The sequence below is a fragment of the Citrus sinensis genome, chromosome 3 (genome assembly GCF_022201045.2).
Source record: "Citrus sinensis cultivar Valencia sweet orange chromosome 3, DVS_A1.0, whole genome shotgun sequence".
Classification (NCBI taxonomy): Eukaryota; Viridiplantae; Streptophyta; class Magnoliopsida; order Sapindales; family Rutaceae; genus Citrus; species Citrus sinensis.
In genome coordinates, this window is record NC_068558.1 from 41,854,204 (window position 1) to 41,870,293 (window position 16,090).

General features: G+C 31.9%; 1 protein-coding gene across 1 annotated transcript; it reads left to right on the top strand.

Annotated features, from left to right (window-relative positions):
- Window positions 1-5,929: 5,929 nt before the first annotated feature.
- LOC102625458 (sterol 3-beta-glucosyltransferase UGT80A2) lies at window positions 5,930-14,516 on the top strand. The gene is made up of 14 exons (XM_052438061.1): window positions 5,930-6,280; window positions 6,495-6,703; window positions 8,196-8,438; window positions 8,841-8,952; window positions 9,512-9,682; window positions 10,081-10,144; window positions 10,306-10,363; window positions 10,459-10,636; window positions 11,190-11,320; window positions 12,172-12,274; window positions 12,421-12,497; window positions 13,122-13,169; window positions 13,265-13,414; window positions 13,876-14,516. Exons 1-14 carry the CDS (start codon window positions 6,196-6,198, stop codon window positions 14,053-14,055), a joined length of 1,809 nt encoding a protein of 602 aa, XP_052294021.1. The 5' UTR covers window positions 5,930-6,195; the 3' UTR covers window positions 14,056-14,516.
- The last annotated feature ends 1,574 nt before the right edge of the window (window positions 14,517-16,090 follow it).

Genomic DNA, 16,090 nt, shown 5'->3' on the forward strand with positions numbered 1-16,090 from the left:
AAATAGAGCACAAATTATAGCCACACACGCAAAGTGATAAATAATTAAAAATATGTTATAACTTTAATCGTGTGGTTATAAAGATACGTTTTACCTTAGAACAGTTCCAACATAGCCGAACACATATATAAAACACTCAAATTAACAAAAGCACAACTATTTAGACATCAAAACACACTTTTAGATTATTATTAACTTTCAACTACAAAGGTAAAAGGGACCCAATGAACCAGGCCATATATTATTGGTTAAAAGAAACCCAAAAAAAAAAACCCTTAGACCAAATTTCACAACCCTTTTACAAATAACTACAATAATATATACATCATACAAGAAACTCACATCAAAATCATATAGTAATTGAATTTTCATAGCCTCTTAAAACGAAGGGATTGGCTACACGTTTCCAGATAATTTTTGTAAAATCATCCTATAACTTCACAAGTAGAAAAAAATTACTACAAATCGAATGTTGGTCTTGTGCTCGTCTTGTTTCCAGTGGTATGGGCTTGAACCTCCATCCACCATTCTTACAAAATGAATTTATTACAATTTTTACAAAGAGCATCAAATAAGAATTTTTCAAAAGCAATATAGATTAAAATAAAATCACAACACAAGGATGAACAATTTAAAGATAAAGTTCTTTTACATGCTCGGTGAGGTGCCTAATCTGAAATTGGACAATACAAGCTGTGTCTAAATTTACTTATGAATATAAGCAAAAGAAGATACTAAACAAAATCTTCACGGTAACAGAATCAAGTTAACAAATGGAACTTATTAGTTTACCGACAATAGTTACAGTATGAAGCTCAAGTGAAGTGTGTGCGAATGATTATCAGGTCTAAGCATAACATTCCCTAAGCAGGAACAGGTACATTCAGTGATTATGTTGTGCTTTGAGGCAAAATATTACAATTAAAAGTTTGTAAAATTCAACTAAACAAATAAAACAACACAACCCACAGAAAAACCAACATAACCAAACGACAACAACAACAGCAGCAAGAAGTAGCTATGGTGATGTTGGAGCATAAATCAATTTTAAGCTTCGGAAACCAAAAACTCAAAAATCAAATTTAAATCAATTTGAGACTCATAAATCAAATTCAAATCGACATCAGAATCAACAATTTAAATCAAACTCTAAGAAGATTTATAAATTAACTTAAGATTCATAAATCAAACCCCAACAGTGGCGGCGTCATAGTAGTCTGAACAAGCGTTTCATTTACCATACAAGTCCCTGGTAAAATTTAAAAATAACTAAAATATCTAGTATTTATTTTTACACTTCCAACCCATAAAGAAACATTGTTATTTTGAAATTTCTCAAGGCCTAACTCTCCTTGCACAAAAGTATAGAAACTACTTCATCTTACTGAGTATATCCAAATGATTTTTCTTCGAAGAATCTTATAACACTTAAAAATTCAACTTGGTGTTTACATGATGAAGGTGGGTTCTAATAGCAAATTTTCAAAATTGAAATTCTGATAAGCTAACAAGAAAAATAGTTGATACTAAAATTAATAAATTGTATTTATTAATTTATTATTAATGACATTAATATTGATTTTATTAGTTGTCATGACTACAGTAAAAAGGCATTTTCAGCCATAAATTTTGTGAAAAAACGTTTATGAAATCAGATAAGAGATTAATGATTGAGTGATATTATTGTTGTATATATAAAAAAAGATTTATTTTGTATTCTTCGTAATAAGATTATTCTTTATAGTTTTTAACACATGAAAACACGTTGAGGTCATTTATAAATGTATTGAATTGAATACATCAATAAATATTTATTATAATATTTTTTTACTTGTCGACTATTTTTTAAATCATATTGTTATTTGAATTTAGCCCCTACTAGATTGAATTCTTGGCAGTGCTAGTGAATCATAACAATAACCTGCTACTTGAAGCAAAACGCAAGTTAGCAGTGGCTGGAGTGTCGTGACACAGTGTTAGCATTGGTGATGGAGTCAAGAGACGATGATGGGCTGAGTGGCAATGCTAGAATCTGGATTGGGCGAAATTTGTCGTGAAGGCCAAAAGCATGGAAGTGTTAAAACAAAAAATTCTCGATTTTTCATTTTTGATTTTTGCTCAGCAATGTAATCCCATGTAAACTTGACCTTGTTGGCCTCCCCTAGGGCATTAATTCATTTGCGCAATATAGCATGTGTTGACATAGGGCGTAACAGCACAGTTGCCCTAAATGCATGCATAGACTAGTAATAAGTTAATGTAAATAGTGTTTTTATGTTATGCTACCCGGGGCAAACACCTCTTTGTTGAAGAATATTTAGATGAATTATTATGTGGACAAGATAATTTATAAATTAGGTATATAAATATGGGTAAATTTTGAACTACTTTTATCATTAATCGACTATTTTAAGTTACCTCCTTACCTTTGAAAACGTCAAATGACCATTATTTTTGTTTTTAAAAAAGTTAAGAAAAAATAGAGATAGGTTGATGAATTTTATTTATTCTTTTTTGTTTTCTTAGCTAAAATAGAGGGTAAATTGAGATTTTTAAAAGTAAGAGGAGTGATTTAAATATAGTTAATTAATTCATGAAGAATAGTTCGAAATTATCTCCATAAATATTTATATCCAAATTGTGGAATGAACCATTCCAGTCAAGAACAACAAACATAACACTAGCTATCTCAATTCTATAATTACTCTTTCAAGAGGAGATTATCGAGTGGGGAAAGGATCTAATCATTTCAAAAGAAAATCTGAAGGTCTATTTGGGATTAATGCCAAGCAGCTCAGCCGAATATTTTAAGTGGATAAAGAGGGTGGGAGTAGTTAGAGTATGGCAGTGCTCCCAATCGGGTCCTAAATCTATTAAAAAAAATTATTACTATTTAGATAATGAAAACCTACATATTTTCGTCCATAGTTTGTTGTTGTTATTGTTGTTGTTATTATTATTATTATTATTATTATTACGACGTTTAACCTGGTATTAGAGAGACAACAAATGATTATATGATAACATATTTTATAACGAAGGGAGAGGCATGATGAGCTCTTTCGAGTTTCATGCATAAAGACAGGACCTAACTAAATACGTAAAGTCGCATAACATAAATTGTAAAATTTGCTTGCAACTGTAAAATTAGTGTTTTGAATTTTTGGAGTATAATTAAAAAAAAAAAGGGTGATATAATAATTAACTTACATTATACGAATTAACTTCCGATATTATTGACATATAATAGTTTGTCTGTTTACAATTCTCCAATAATTTTTTTTAATAAAATAAGAAGAAGAAGAGTTTCTTCTATCCATATATATCCTTCCGTCGAAGCTTCATAAAACTTCTTTATACAATTATTTTTTTTTTCAAAATTTAAAACTAACCTCTAAAGTCAACTTTAAATAAATGTTGATTTTTTTTGAAATTAAACTCAATGGAAATTTTAATCAAATTCTACAAAAATCACGAGACAAATTCATTGTCACTCAAATACACTAAAAAGTTCAAGGCACATGGGCAAGTAAGTACAGTTTAAGAAAAAAAAGGATATCTATTTCAAATAACAAAGAAATATTTAAAAGTATGATGGTAGCGTTTACTTATCGGATTGAATTGAGAATCATGAGGAGTAAAAATGTGTGAAGTGAGAGTAAAAGTATATTCTTTGCTTACATTGGAATATGAATTAGAATTTCATTTATGTATTTACTTTGTCTTGAATTGAGAGTAAATTGTTTCGAATTATAGTTTCACCTTTAATTAAAGAATTGTAGTTTTTAGCTACAAAGTGAATCAAAAAATATATTTATAAGATAAACTATTTATTTTATTATTAATTTTAATTATATAATTAATAATTATTATTAATATTCTCAGTACGTGAAATATTATTAGTAATAATATAGTATAAAATTAATATTTTGTTAAAATTAATATTTATTTTATTATTAATTTTAATTATATAATTAATAATTATTATTAATATTCTCAATACGTGAAATATTATTAGTAATAATATAGTATAAAATTAATATTTTGTTATAAATAATAATTATTATTAAAATTACTAATAATTTTTTCTTTTCTTTTTTGAAACATCAAGATGTCATTAATTTGCACTATTAAAGCATGTTTCATAGTTTAGAAATTTTTTAGCTTAAGAGAGACTATCAAACAAGATCTAAACGTGATCCATAGATATACGGTAAGACCACGCCTAAATCTGAAAAAGTGATAGCAGTAACTTTGATTGTGACTTCAACTAGTAAATTGGGAATCTATTTATTTTTATGCAGAACACTCATAAAAATAAGACGAGATTTCCATAACTATCCGCAATAAATTTGGGATTAAACTTGCTAAAAAGAGATATTAAAAAAAAATCCCAAAAAATAATCTAAGGCTCTATTTGATATTACTGTTAAGCCGTTCCAATTTTTTTAGTAAACAATTACAATTTTAATTTAAAAATAAAAAAATGGTTTTATTCACAGTTGTTCAATGAAAACTTTACATTATTATTTTTTCAATTAGCTTTAAAAATTATATTTATTAAATACTAATAACTTTATCTTATAACTATAACTTTTATGTCTCATGACTTGTGGCCAAAGTCTCACAGTATAGGAACACATTATCCTTTTTTTCTTTCTCATGAACAAGTTTATTGCGTTACCATCATTATCGTACAGCTATAATGATTAAGTGTTATTGTTCAATTATTGATGGACCACACAATCAGATTTTTACAAGAATTTTTGTATTTAAATAAATGAATCGAATTGGAATGAAATCATATATGAGTTGGGTCAAAATTGAATGGATTTGAATACCATTAATTTATTATATGAATATCTATTTAATTTTTTTATTGTATAAAATTAAACAAATCGATTGAATTTAGATTCGTTTATCTTTTTTTTTATATAAAATTAATAACAAATCAATTGAATACGGGTTCATTTACAAAAGCAATAATTACTAAATAAAAATCAAACAAAATAAAATAGAACTACAAAATTAAAATCGTACAAAATACAAATGAATCACAAATGGATAAATAAATAAGTGACCTCAAAATAACAATTCGATTCCACCAATTTAATAAACAAATTGATCTTTTCAAACCGAAACCCGTTTAATTTAAATCGAATTGCATTAAATAAATGTATCACAACCAAAATTGCCACCCCTACTCATTAATGAAGCAGTTATGTGTCGACTAACCGTTTTTTCTTTATTTTTAAAGATTAGTCAACTGAAGTAAATTAGGCCGACTTGTGGACTATTACCCTCACATTAGAGTCTTAATGGACTCAATTTTTCCCCTCAATTAAAAATAATAGAGTGGAGGTCATTGCAATCTTTCTCAAAAGATTGAGAGGGTAGAAATCTATCTAATTATCTGATTGTAATACCATCAAATGCTTCATAAGGATGTAATATAATAAGAATTTAATGCAAAACTAATAATACCAGTAGTTTTCTATAATAATATCAAATGTCCTATCAAGTCATCTATCTGTATTATTCGTATTAAACTAAAAAAAAAAAAAAAAAAACTGAAGTAAACTGAAAGAAAGGTGAATAGTGTTGCTTTGGTTTCTGAATATATTTTTAGTAATTTTTTATTTATTGATTATACGCGTTTTAATGCTTTTGTCTGATGGATCACATGCTTACATCTGTGAAAGAGAGAGAACGATCGACTGGGACTGAATGATGGAGGACAAAACTGTGCAAAAGAAAATGACACGGAGTTAAAAACCAACGAAATTCTATAGCCGTAGGGTGTAGCCCGCACAATCAGAGAATATTTCATTTTTCGCATCAGATTTCTTTTATTTGACCAAAATGCCCTTACTCGGACAGTTTGCACACGTGTCAATAATAAATGAAAAAACCGCAAGAATCCACAGGACCCGTCACCCACTGCGTTGGGCGTGCCTTCTCTCTCGAGTCTTCAGAATCCGCGAAAGCAAAATTCTCCCTTGTTTTACGCCACTAGTGAGAATCCAAAAACACACACACACACACACACACACATAACGGCTCGCTTTTGAAATTTAAAAATTAAAATGAACTAAAAACAACGCCCTCTGGAATCTATAACGTAAGTTGGATCTGGATCAGAAGCATTGAGGCCATCTTGATCGACTGTTCTTGCCGCAATCGGAGTCATCGCCGATGGCGGAGCCACCTGTGAAGTCGCGGAGCTCTTCTTCCTCGAGCTCCAGTGAAGTTTCTATTAAGCTTGAGCGCGAAATTGAAGGTACCAGTGTAAATAATGGAAATGCCAAGTCCTCCGTTTAGTTGATTTTTTTTTTTTCCTTTTTTTCTGCATACTTACTGAAATTATTATTCGCAAGCAAATCCTGAACTTCCAAGGATAAGATTGAGCCTATAAGGGGAGCGTATTGAGAGTTTCTTACGTATTTTATATGTAGGTTTTCATATTATTATGTTCTTATTGTTTGTTTTTGTAGGAGATTCTATCAGAGATAGACCTAGTGTTCCTAGTATTCCCAGGACCAACAGTTATCCGGTGGAGGTGTTGAGCAGCAAAAAGTTGGAACCACAAACTTCAAGTCAACTGAGGTTGGAAAGGGCAAAAACTGAGACTCATAGACCGCGTGCTATACTTGCAAAACATGCAGCACAAATTTTTGACAACAAGATTCCTGTCCAGCAGAAGGTATGACTTATTACAAATATTTGTTGAGATCAGCGTCGAATGTCTGTGAAGCATTTTGTTCACACATTGTGGCTACAGTTTTGCCAGCATAGTCAGGAATCCTTGTTACCCCATAGAATATTTAGTTAGCATACTGAACATTGTCAAATTTTCCCTTTTATAAGCACTATTTGAATTCTATGACTACTTCTGTAGAATGATAAAATTTGCTAGTTTTTCACTGCTATGAGAAATTCATATTGCTTTGAAGCGGACGATCCCCTTTGGGGAGCAGCTGACTGGGGCGGAGGTTTTGAGTTTGCTTGCTCTTCCCGTGCACTCTAAGAAAGAACCTTGATAACCCGGTGGAAGGCACAGCCCACCTGATTCAATTAGAACGGGGAGCGATCCTTTCTTTTTTTTATATCTTCGTGACCTAAACTCAAACTAAAGCAGCTGCCCCTAGCTAATGATTGACTACCATAAGCTCACGAACCAGAAACAATGGTCTTCTTTCCATCAGTCTTAGGCCGGTCCCTTTTTAGAGTTCGAAGAGAAAGAAAGAAGGAGTGCAGGTGCCCTTATTTTTTTTCATGCGGACATGTTTTTAAGCCGTGCGGTTTTATAGAGTCAGATTTTAATGCTATTAAACTGTATAGTTTTATAGTGAAATTAAAAATAACTCTTTTAAGCTGCATGTTTAACAGCATGTCTGCATTAAAAAAAATGAGGGCATCCGCACCTGAGAATGAATATATATATAGAGAGAGAGAGAGAGAGAGAGCAGACTAAAGAAAGCAGATGTGACCACTGCGCTTTACCAATCTCTTAGTTAGGGAAATGGCGCACCTAAACATTGAGGAAAACTTGACCCTGTCTGCTAGGAGCCTCTTTCCATTTTATAAGTGATGTTCGAATTCTATGACTATTTCCGTAGAATGATTTAATTTGCTAGTTTTTCACAATTCTTTAGTGCAATACGGTGAACCATATTGAACATTTTGTGTGGGACAAGTTTGTATGATTGGAACTTGTTGGAAGATTACAATAACCTGCCCTTGTAGAGTTTATTCGATACTTAAATCTCTGTATGGACTAGTTCATTCGAGGGCTGATTTTCTGTAATTTCTCTTGTGAGATGTTTGCCTAAAATATCACATTGGGGGTGTAGTGACATGCCTTTAGGTAATGTACTGCTAGAAACATTTTACAATTGCTATTTGTTCCTTGGTCATTTGAAATGATGGTCATGTGTACTCCAGTACTTGATTTGATCTACATGCGTGGCCTAAATTGATAAACACCTTGCTACCTGACCTGTTAAAGTTGAAGCTCACTCGGTCATTGCCCGTCTTATATCACCTCTTGTAACGTACACTGTTATAATTGCTCTTATGGTTGTTGCTATCATTACAATTTTTTAATTGTAGCAGTCAGTCTCCGTACCACTAACATTAAGTATTTCATTGTTTTTGTGCCCTGGGATTTTATTGAATGTTTAAAATCTGTGCAGCTCCAATTGTTGAATAGAATAGCTACTGTGAAAGATGATGGAACTGTGGAATTCGAAGTTCCTGGGGATATTGGACCCCACGACCTTGGTGCTGCGTCTCAAGATGTATACACTGAGGTTGCTCATGATGAGCCCCTCGATGCAACAGATCTTCAGTACATTCCACCATTGCAAATAGTAATGCTTATTGTTGGCACACGTGGTGATGTGCAACCTTTTGTTGCAATTGGCAAACGTTTGCAGGTGAGAAGCATATCTTCACATTCAAAAATTTCCCTGTTTTTCTTCCTTAAGTTCAGTTTGCAGTAATGTGTTCATCATCTAACATTTGTAATTCTAGATGTGAGCTTTTGTATTCTACTCAATATTTTCTAATAACTTCGATTGATAATGGCTCCTTGGATTGGTTATGTTTGGTAAAGTGTTATATAAACGCAAAAGAAAGTTCAATCTTTTTGCCGCTTTTACCTTCTTTTTCTTGTTATGCTGTATTTTTTATTTTCTGAATTGTAGACAGTTAAAATTTGTGGTCATTTCTAGTCAATGGAAAGAAGCATGAAAATTTTGAAATTTGAAATTTTTACTTTCAGCAGTTGAATAAGTTATTATATGTGGATTCAATATTTACCAGAGATGTGCATGCAGGACTATGGCCATCGCGTTAGATTAGCAACTCATTCAAATTTCAAGGATTTTGTCCTGACTGCTGGGTTGGAGTTCTATCCTTTAGGTGGTGATCCAAAAGTTCTTGCAGGATGTATGTATCTAAATGTATCAGTTACATTTATACTAGAGACACACACACGCACACACACACACACACGTATATGTATGTATATGTGTTTGGTCCAAATGCATACATGTCTTTAAATATATCTGGGGCTGTGAACCACTTCTGATTATCAGCAAATCTAATTATTGTTTCTATCATGTTGAAATTAAGGAAAATTATTCTAATTTTTTCCTTGTAAAATCATAGGTTTCAAGAAGTTGGTTGATTTGCCCACTCGAAAGAGTGTTTCTGTTTCCAGTTTGTCGCCTCGCATTTCTTATAAGGATTCATTCATGTTCTCTTTCTTATTTCATTTATGAAAATTATGCTCAATGATAATGTAGCTCCCTTCACCAAATTTGTTTTCCTTGGACATTTACTGTCTTTGGTGGTTTTTACTTTCGGCAGAAAACTACAAAGATATATTCTTGAGATTTACTAAATCAATATTTGATTCAAAATATTTTGCACAACCTATATAAATAAACTTGCAGAAGCTTTTATTGGCAACTTATAATTAATGGCTTTACTTTTTACTGAACAGATATGGTTAAAAATAAAGGCTTCTTGCCATCAGGCCCTTCTGAGATACCAGTTCAAAGAAATCAAATGAAGGAAATTATATACTCTTTACTTCCAGCTTGCAGAGATCCTGATTTAGATTCTGGAATCGCTTTTAAGGCAGATGCAATCATTGCTAATCCCCCAGCATATGGTAAGGTTTTAACCTTCAATTCTGTTATAATGTTTCAAATTGTGCTGTCTATTTTTTATAGTCAGATTCTATTTGCATTCTTACCTTTTATATCATGGTAGTTATATCCTTTTTCTTATTTCATTTTCTTTTAAATATGTGCATTGGAAATTGATCATGCTAGACCCCTGTCATATCTGTAGACTCTGTCTTGTCCTTGTGACCTTTTCATAAATTTCATTACGTCTATTCTTTTTCTTATTAATTTCTTTTTGGAATATGTTGTTTGGGAAATTATCATGGAAATTATCACTGGTTGATCTTTGTGATTTTATATGCTTAGATCTTTTTGTTATGGAGAATTGTTCAAGTTAATTTGATATATATTTTGCAATTGACTCTGGCAAATGCTTCTCTAGGGCATGTCCACGTGGCAGAGGCGCTGAAAATCCCAATTCATATATTTTTCACTATGCCATGGACGTAAGTCTTGTCTGGGTAATGGAATCTAGCTGATTTTATTGTAGTTTAACATCTTTGAAGTTTTCATTTTTACAAATTTTGCTTTCTTCTTGCTTTGTCTCAGTTAGTTGTTTTATTGCATGGTTTGATGGAGAATCTTAAATTTCATCTTTTTCCTCCAGGCCAACCAGTGAGTTTGCACATCCTTTATCCCGTGTCAAGCAACCAGCTGGATATCGGGTGAGACCATTAAATTCTGTCCTTTACCACATGATTTGACTCCTCCATTCTTATGATGTTTTTGTGGTTGATTGTTGGCCCTTCCTCTTTTGCAGCTGTCATATCAAATTGTTGACTCCTTGATTTGGCTGGGAATACGGGACATGATAAATGATGTTAGGAAAAAGAAGCTGAAGCTACGACCTGTGACATATTTAAGTGGTTCCCAGGGTTTTGATTCAGATGTGCCTCATGGGTATATATGGAGTCCGCACCTTGTTCCTAAACCAAAAGGTTGTCACTTTGGACATGATACTGTTGAAAGATATCATACCTCATCTGATCGTCATTTTGTCTATCAATAAAATGTTCCCTTTTCTCTATCACCATGTACATTCTTGACCAACAAAGAGCCCAAGAAAACCTCTGAAGATTTTTATGAGATTATGTTATCAGCCATTTTTGCCATAACTTCAGAATCTTAGATTGTCTGAGTTGTTTGATCTGGGTACCATTGCTACATTATGGAAGTAGCATGGAGCCCTGTTTCATTACTGTTGTCAATATCTTCTGTTCTTAATTGCAATACTTTTTTATGAGCTGATTTGGCTAGCTGCTTTTTTAGTGGCTAAAGCTGTTCTGGGTCTTTGTATCTGCTTTGCTTAATTTGGTGATACTTATTCAATGCTTTGTTGGGTAGAGTTTAGTGTACTTTTTGCATAAATGTCATATATCATCAATACCTGTACATTTTTGTCTTCATCACACATTTGAATAAGTACAATGCAGAACAAATTATTTGAGGGATGCTGATTTCTGGTTTACTTTTTTATTGCATGATTTGCAGATTGGGGACCTAAGGTTGATGTGGTTGGATTTTGCTTTCTTGATCTTGCATCAAACTATGAACCTCCAGAATCACTTGTAAAATGGCTTGAAGCTGGTTCAAAGCCTATTTACATTGGATTTGGTAGCCTTGTGAGTTTGTTTTGTTGGTCCTCAAATTATTTCTCTGTTATTGTGGATTATGAACTTTACAAACTATTGAGGCCTTCTTTAATGTGGTATTTTGAGCTGTGAAACTCTGAGGCTTGGCCTCTTTGATCCTTGAAGCCCTTAATTATTGATGAATATAAATCCAATTTACAAAAAGACCAATCACAACTAGGACTGTTGACTCCTTCAAGTATTGAACTTTATTAGAAAGGTCAATATTCTGTTGTTTATATTATGAGTTACCAATGCTCATAACTTGTAGTTACCTTTTCTTGGTATGTGGATATATAAAATCCTATGAAATGTAGTGTGAGGATATAAAATAACTATAGGAAAGGATGCTTTATCTGTGAATAAAATGGGTAGCAGGAAGTGAGCGAAGTTTAATTCAAATTACCAGCTTGATGTGATTTATCAAGTCCGTACTAGTAAAGTCTGTTTCCTCTTTCCTTCATCACAATATGTTCATTTTAACAATCATTTTCATGATACGGTCTAATTATATTTGACCATGTGACTTATTTGAGAAAAACTGGTAAAAGGTTTTCAATTTTCTTTTAAAATTTAGGGTAAAGATGAATAAGTTGCTAATATTTTTCAATTCTGTGTTTTTTAGTAAACAACGTCACTGTAGTGTTTTCTGGAAGTGGACTCATTCAATCTTCTAGTAGATGTAGCATTCCCTAATTAAGTATTGACTATGCATGAGTGCGTTTTAGATCCCCCCGAAACAAGAGTAAATACTGGCATGATATATGATCTTTGATTCTTCATTATATTAGCTCTCAACTTCTTTATTTTTATTTGTCCCTGCTCTTTCTCTTGTTACTCAGCCTGTTCAAGAGCCAGAAAAAATGACCCAGATAATTGTGGAAGCATTTGAACAAACTGGACAGAGGGGTATTATAAACAAAGGCTGGGGTGGCCTTGGTAACCGTAAGTTTTTACTGATGAAGCGCTTCATCTGTTACCTATAACCCTCTGTTATCTCTTCTTATTCTTCTACTTGTTTCCCTACCACATTGTGTAGCCATATGAACGAGACTTCAAATGCACTTACTTGTATCTTATTTCCTTTTCAGTGGCTGAACCAAAGGACTCAATATACCTATTGGACAACATTCCCCATGACTGGTTGTTCTTACAATGCAAGGCTGTGGTAAGTCTGCAGCTCTTGAGCAGGTTCAACATTATGTTCTTTCATCATCATGTGTACTTGGATTGTTTATTGTCTTCATTGTGGAATGCGTTTAGTTAGTTATGGTAATTATAGGCCTGGCCATGCTTCCAGCCGGGCCTGCCTTCTCCTGGGATGATGGATGTTATCATAAAATATTGTTGAGTTACCCTCATACCCTATTGTTGCTTGATCTCAATGTGGGGACCAGTATTATATACACTAATTTATGTCGTAAAATTAGAATGTTAGATATATGTACAGAAAAAGGTATATGATTGAATTAAACCAAGGGATGATTTCTTCTTCTTGCGTTGACACTGGTGTAGATTAACATTGGAGTGGAAATAAGCAGAGAGACGAGGTGTTTTCTTAAAAAATTTTGGATGGATTTTATATGAATCTAGTAATAAAGCATGATATATTTATATTCGTTATGGCAAGATCATTGCTGGGTAAATGCATGTGGAAGTATTCGATGAGAATCGAGAAATCCTTTCAACTCTCTTTGAAATTTCTTTTGATGTTACACTGTTTCATTTTTTTTTTTTTTTGTCTTTTGTGCTTGTGATGGCAAGTTCTTATTGGTCTTCCTTTTGTTTTCAGGTTCATCACGGTGGTGCGGGTACAACTGCAGCCGGTCTTAGAGCTGCGGTAATATTGATGGCTATCTTTTAACATAGATTAAGTACTTACACTTCTGCATGACGTGATTCGTGCCTTATGTTGACAAATTTGTTGAAATATAGTGCCCAACAACCATTGTACCTTTCTTCGGTGACCAGCCTTTCTGGGGAGAGCGAGTACATGCCAGAGGAGTAGGTCCTCCGCCCATTCCGGTTGACGAATTCTCACTTCCCAAGTTGATTAATGCAATAAATTTCATGCTAGATCCAAAGGTAGTGGAAATTTTTTTGCATTCCCCAATTAATTATTTAACTTTATATTTGCTTAGGCCTAGTCGTACTGAGCTTCATCTTAAAGAAATGGTCCTTAGATACAATTAACAGAGTTCTTTTTTGCTTTTCTAATCAAAATGCATCCTGCAAAGCATTCCAAATGTCTGAACAGTAGCTCTGCTTTTGAACTATTTGTGCGCTGACTGATACACCTGCCCAGATATAAGATAGTCTTATCACGGCAGTACAGGATGTATTAGGTGGAATAATTTAAGAGTTCTGTCTTACCTGATAAGATGAAAGAAAAAGCAGTAACACAATCAAATGAATTTGAATTTCCATATTTGGGTAGAGCATTAGGATACTTTTGATGGGGATTTAATTCATAGAAGAAAGTGCAAGTGCAAGAAATGTTTTTAACCATATTGGAGTATGATTCTGACGCATAGGAAACATGACAGGTGAAGGAGCGTGCAGTTGAACTTGCCGAGGCCATGGAGAAGGAAGACGGGGTAACTGGAGCAGTGAAAGCGTTTTTTAAACATTATCCTTGCTCAAAGACTCAGCCTAAGCCGGAGAGGGAGACATCACCGGAACCATCTAGTTGTTTCTCCATTAGTAGGTGTTTTGGCTGTTCCTGAACCTTAGAAAAATGTGGTCTGTGTGCAGTTCTTGTATGCTTCGCAGCTATATATAGCCTGCCAGCTAACATGGTGACGGGCCCTCAACATTGATTTTGCCGCCAACCACCGTCTCATGAATCCTTTGCCACGGATTCTTCTTATTCCTTCTTCCAGAACTGTAAGTATCTGGTTTTGCTAAGCCGATATTTATTAACTACATAGGTATATTATTTTTGTTAATTTAAATTTAAAGGTATATGCGAGTTGTACAAAGTCTTTTTTAATCTGTCTTTTTGCGCCCATGCTATCTTTTAGACGGAGAGGATTTTTGAAATTTCTGTTCCTCCAGGCATTGACATTTATCTGAGAATAACAGTTATTCTCACATCTCAATATGTACTGTATTTTGTTCTTATTGGTGAAGGGATTCTTGTCATGACTGTTGAATAAGTAAAAGTATTTGCTGTAGCTTTTCGTGATGCTTGCTTAAACCATCGGACTGCAGTGTATATTTAACTCACTCATGTCATTTTATATACAACAATCATACTAGGCTACTTTAATTCATTACATGTGCGGGACAAAGAAAGAAATCTATACTGGCAATTAGCTGTTACATTGCCTAAAGTTGTTTCCAATAAATCACCGAGTTCTTAAAAAAATTTAAAAAAAAATTAATTAATGGGAAATTATCATTGCACTGCATTTATTTTATTTTATGTTCATCCAACCACTACAAAATTCTTATATGTATTTTGCATCACCTTTTTTTTTTTATATTTGTATCAACTAACTACTTTTATATAAATACTATTAAATAATTTTAATAAAATGACAATTTTACTCGTAAATAAATTAAAATGTTATTTTATTTTATAGAAAATTTAAAAAATAAAAAAAATATAATGATAAAAATATTCTTAAATTATTAAAATTTTAGGATTTATTCTTTTAAGAAATAAATTCAGTTATTTTAATAAAATTTTACAAAATTACAATTTTTAATAAATTAATTAATTTATTTTTATTAAAATTTTGTAAAATTAAAATTTTTAATAAAAATAATTATTAAAAGTTTGTAAAATCTAAATTCAATAAAAATAAGTTGAGCACCTCTATTTGAGATTTATTTTTATTAAATTTAGAGATATTTTTATGATTATAATTTTTAATTTTAAAAGTTTTTATAAGATAAAATAGTCTTTTAATTTATTTGGGGTAAAATTATCATTTTATTAAAATTATTTAATAGCGTTAATGCAAAAGTAGTTAGTTGATACAAATGTGAAAAGAAATGTGGTGTAAAGTATATGTTAAAATTTTATAAGGTAAAATAAAAGTAGTACAGTGATAATTTTTCTTAATTTTATTTTGAATGGTTAGCAACGCACATTTTTGTTACTCCTTTTCGTAACGGAAAATTGAAGAATTTGAGTGAATAAAATTGCAATGGAGGTTCATGACCAAAGGTGTGTTTGAAAAAGGAATTAATAAGGAATCAAGGGGGTATCTTCATATTATTACTCAAAACAATCGCCAATAACACCTAGTCGAATGAAATTGAGGAAAGGAATTCTATACCTATTATTACGAAGCACAAACGTGCACTTGATAAAAGAAAAAGAAAACAGTGGAACCGCGTGTCACCATTATCAAAGGAGATTAGGACACTAGTACTAAGCAATAGGATTAATATTTGCGATCTTTTATAAATCTTGTACTACTTATATTTTAGTATTATTGTATGATTATAATTTTATTATTTTTATTTTTTTAATTTATTGATTATCAATCACGTTAATAAAATTTGCTCAGAAGAAAATTATATCAAGAGAGGACCATGATCCTATTAAAGGTTAAGTTACATAAATAAAAAACTAATTTTTTCTTTTATGATTTAGTTATTGCTTATAAAAAAATTAAGAGATTATCAGAAACTATTTTAGGTCAACTATAAAAATCATTTTCTATCCGCAAAAAATTTTATTTGTTGGGTTAAATCCAACTAATTATTCAAATTACAAACACAATTAACACAATAATGAGTTTTAAA

Excerpts from the sequence above, each read along its gene's own strand:
- LOC102625458 (XM_052438061.1), top strand. The coding sequence starts at position 6,196 with ATGGCGGAGCCACCTGTGAAGTCGCGGAGCTCTTCTTCCTCGAGCTCC. Across the intron at positions 9,683-10,080 it reads TGCTAATCCCCCAGCATATG|GGCATGTCCACGTGGCAGAG; the intron begins GTAAGGTTTTAA and ends ATGCTTCTCTAG. Across the intron at positions 10,637-11,189 it reads CCTTGTTCCTAAACCAAAAG|ATTGGGGACCTAAGGTTGAT; the intron begins GTTGTCACTTTG and ends CATGATTTGCAG.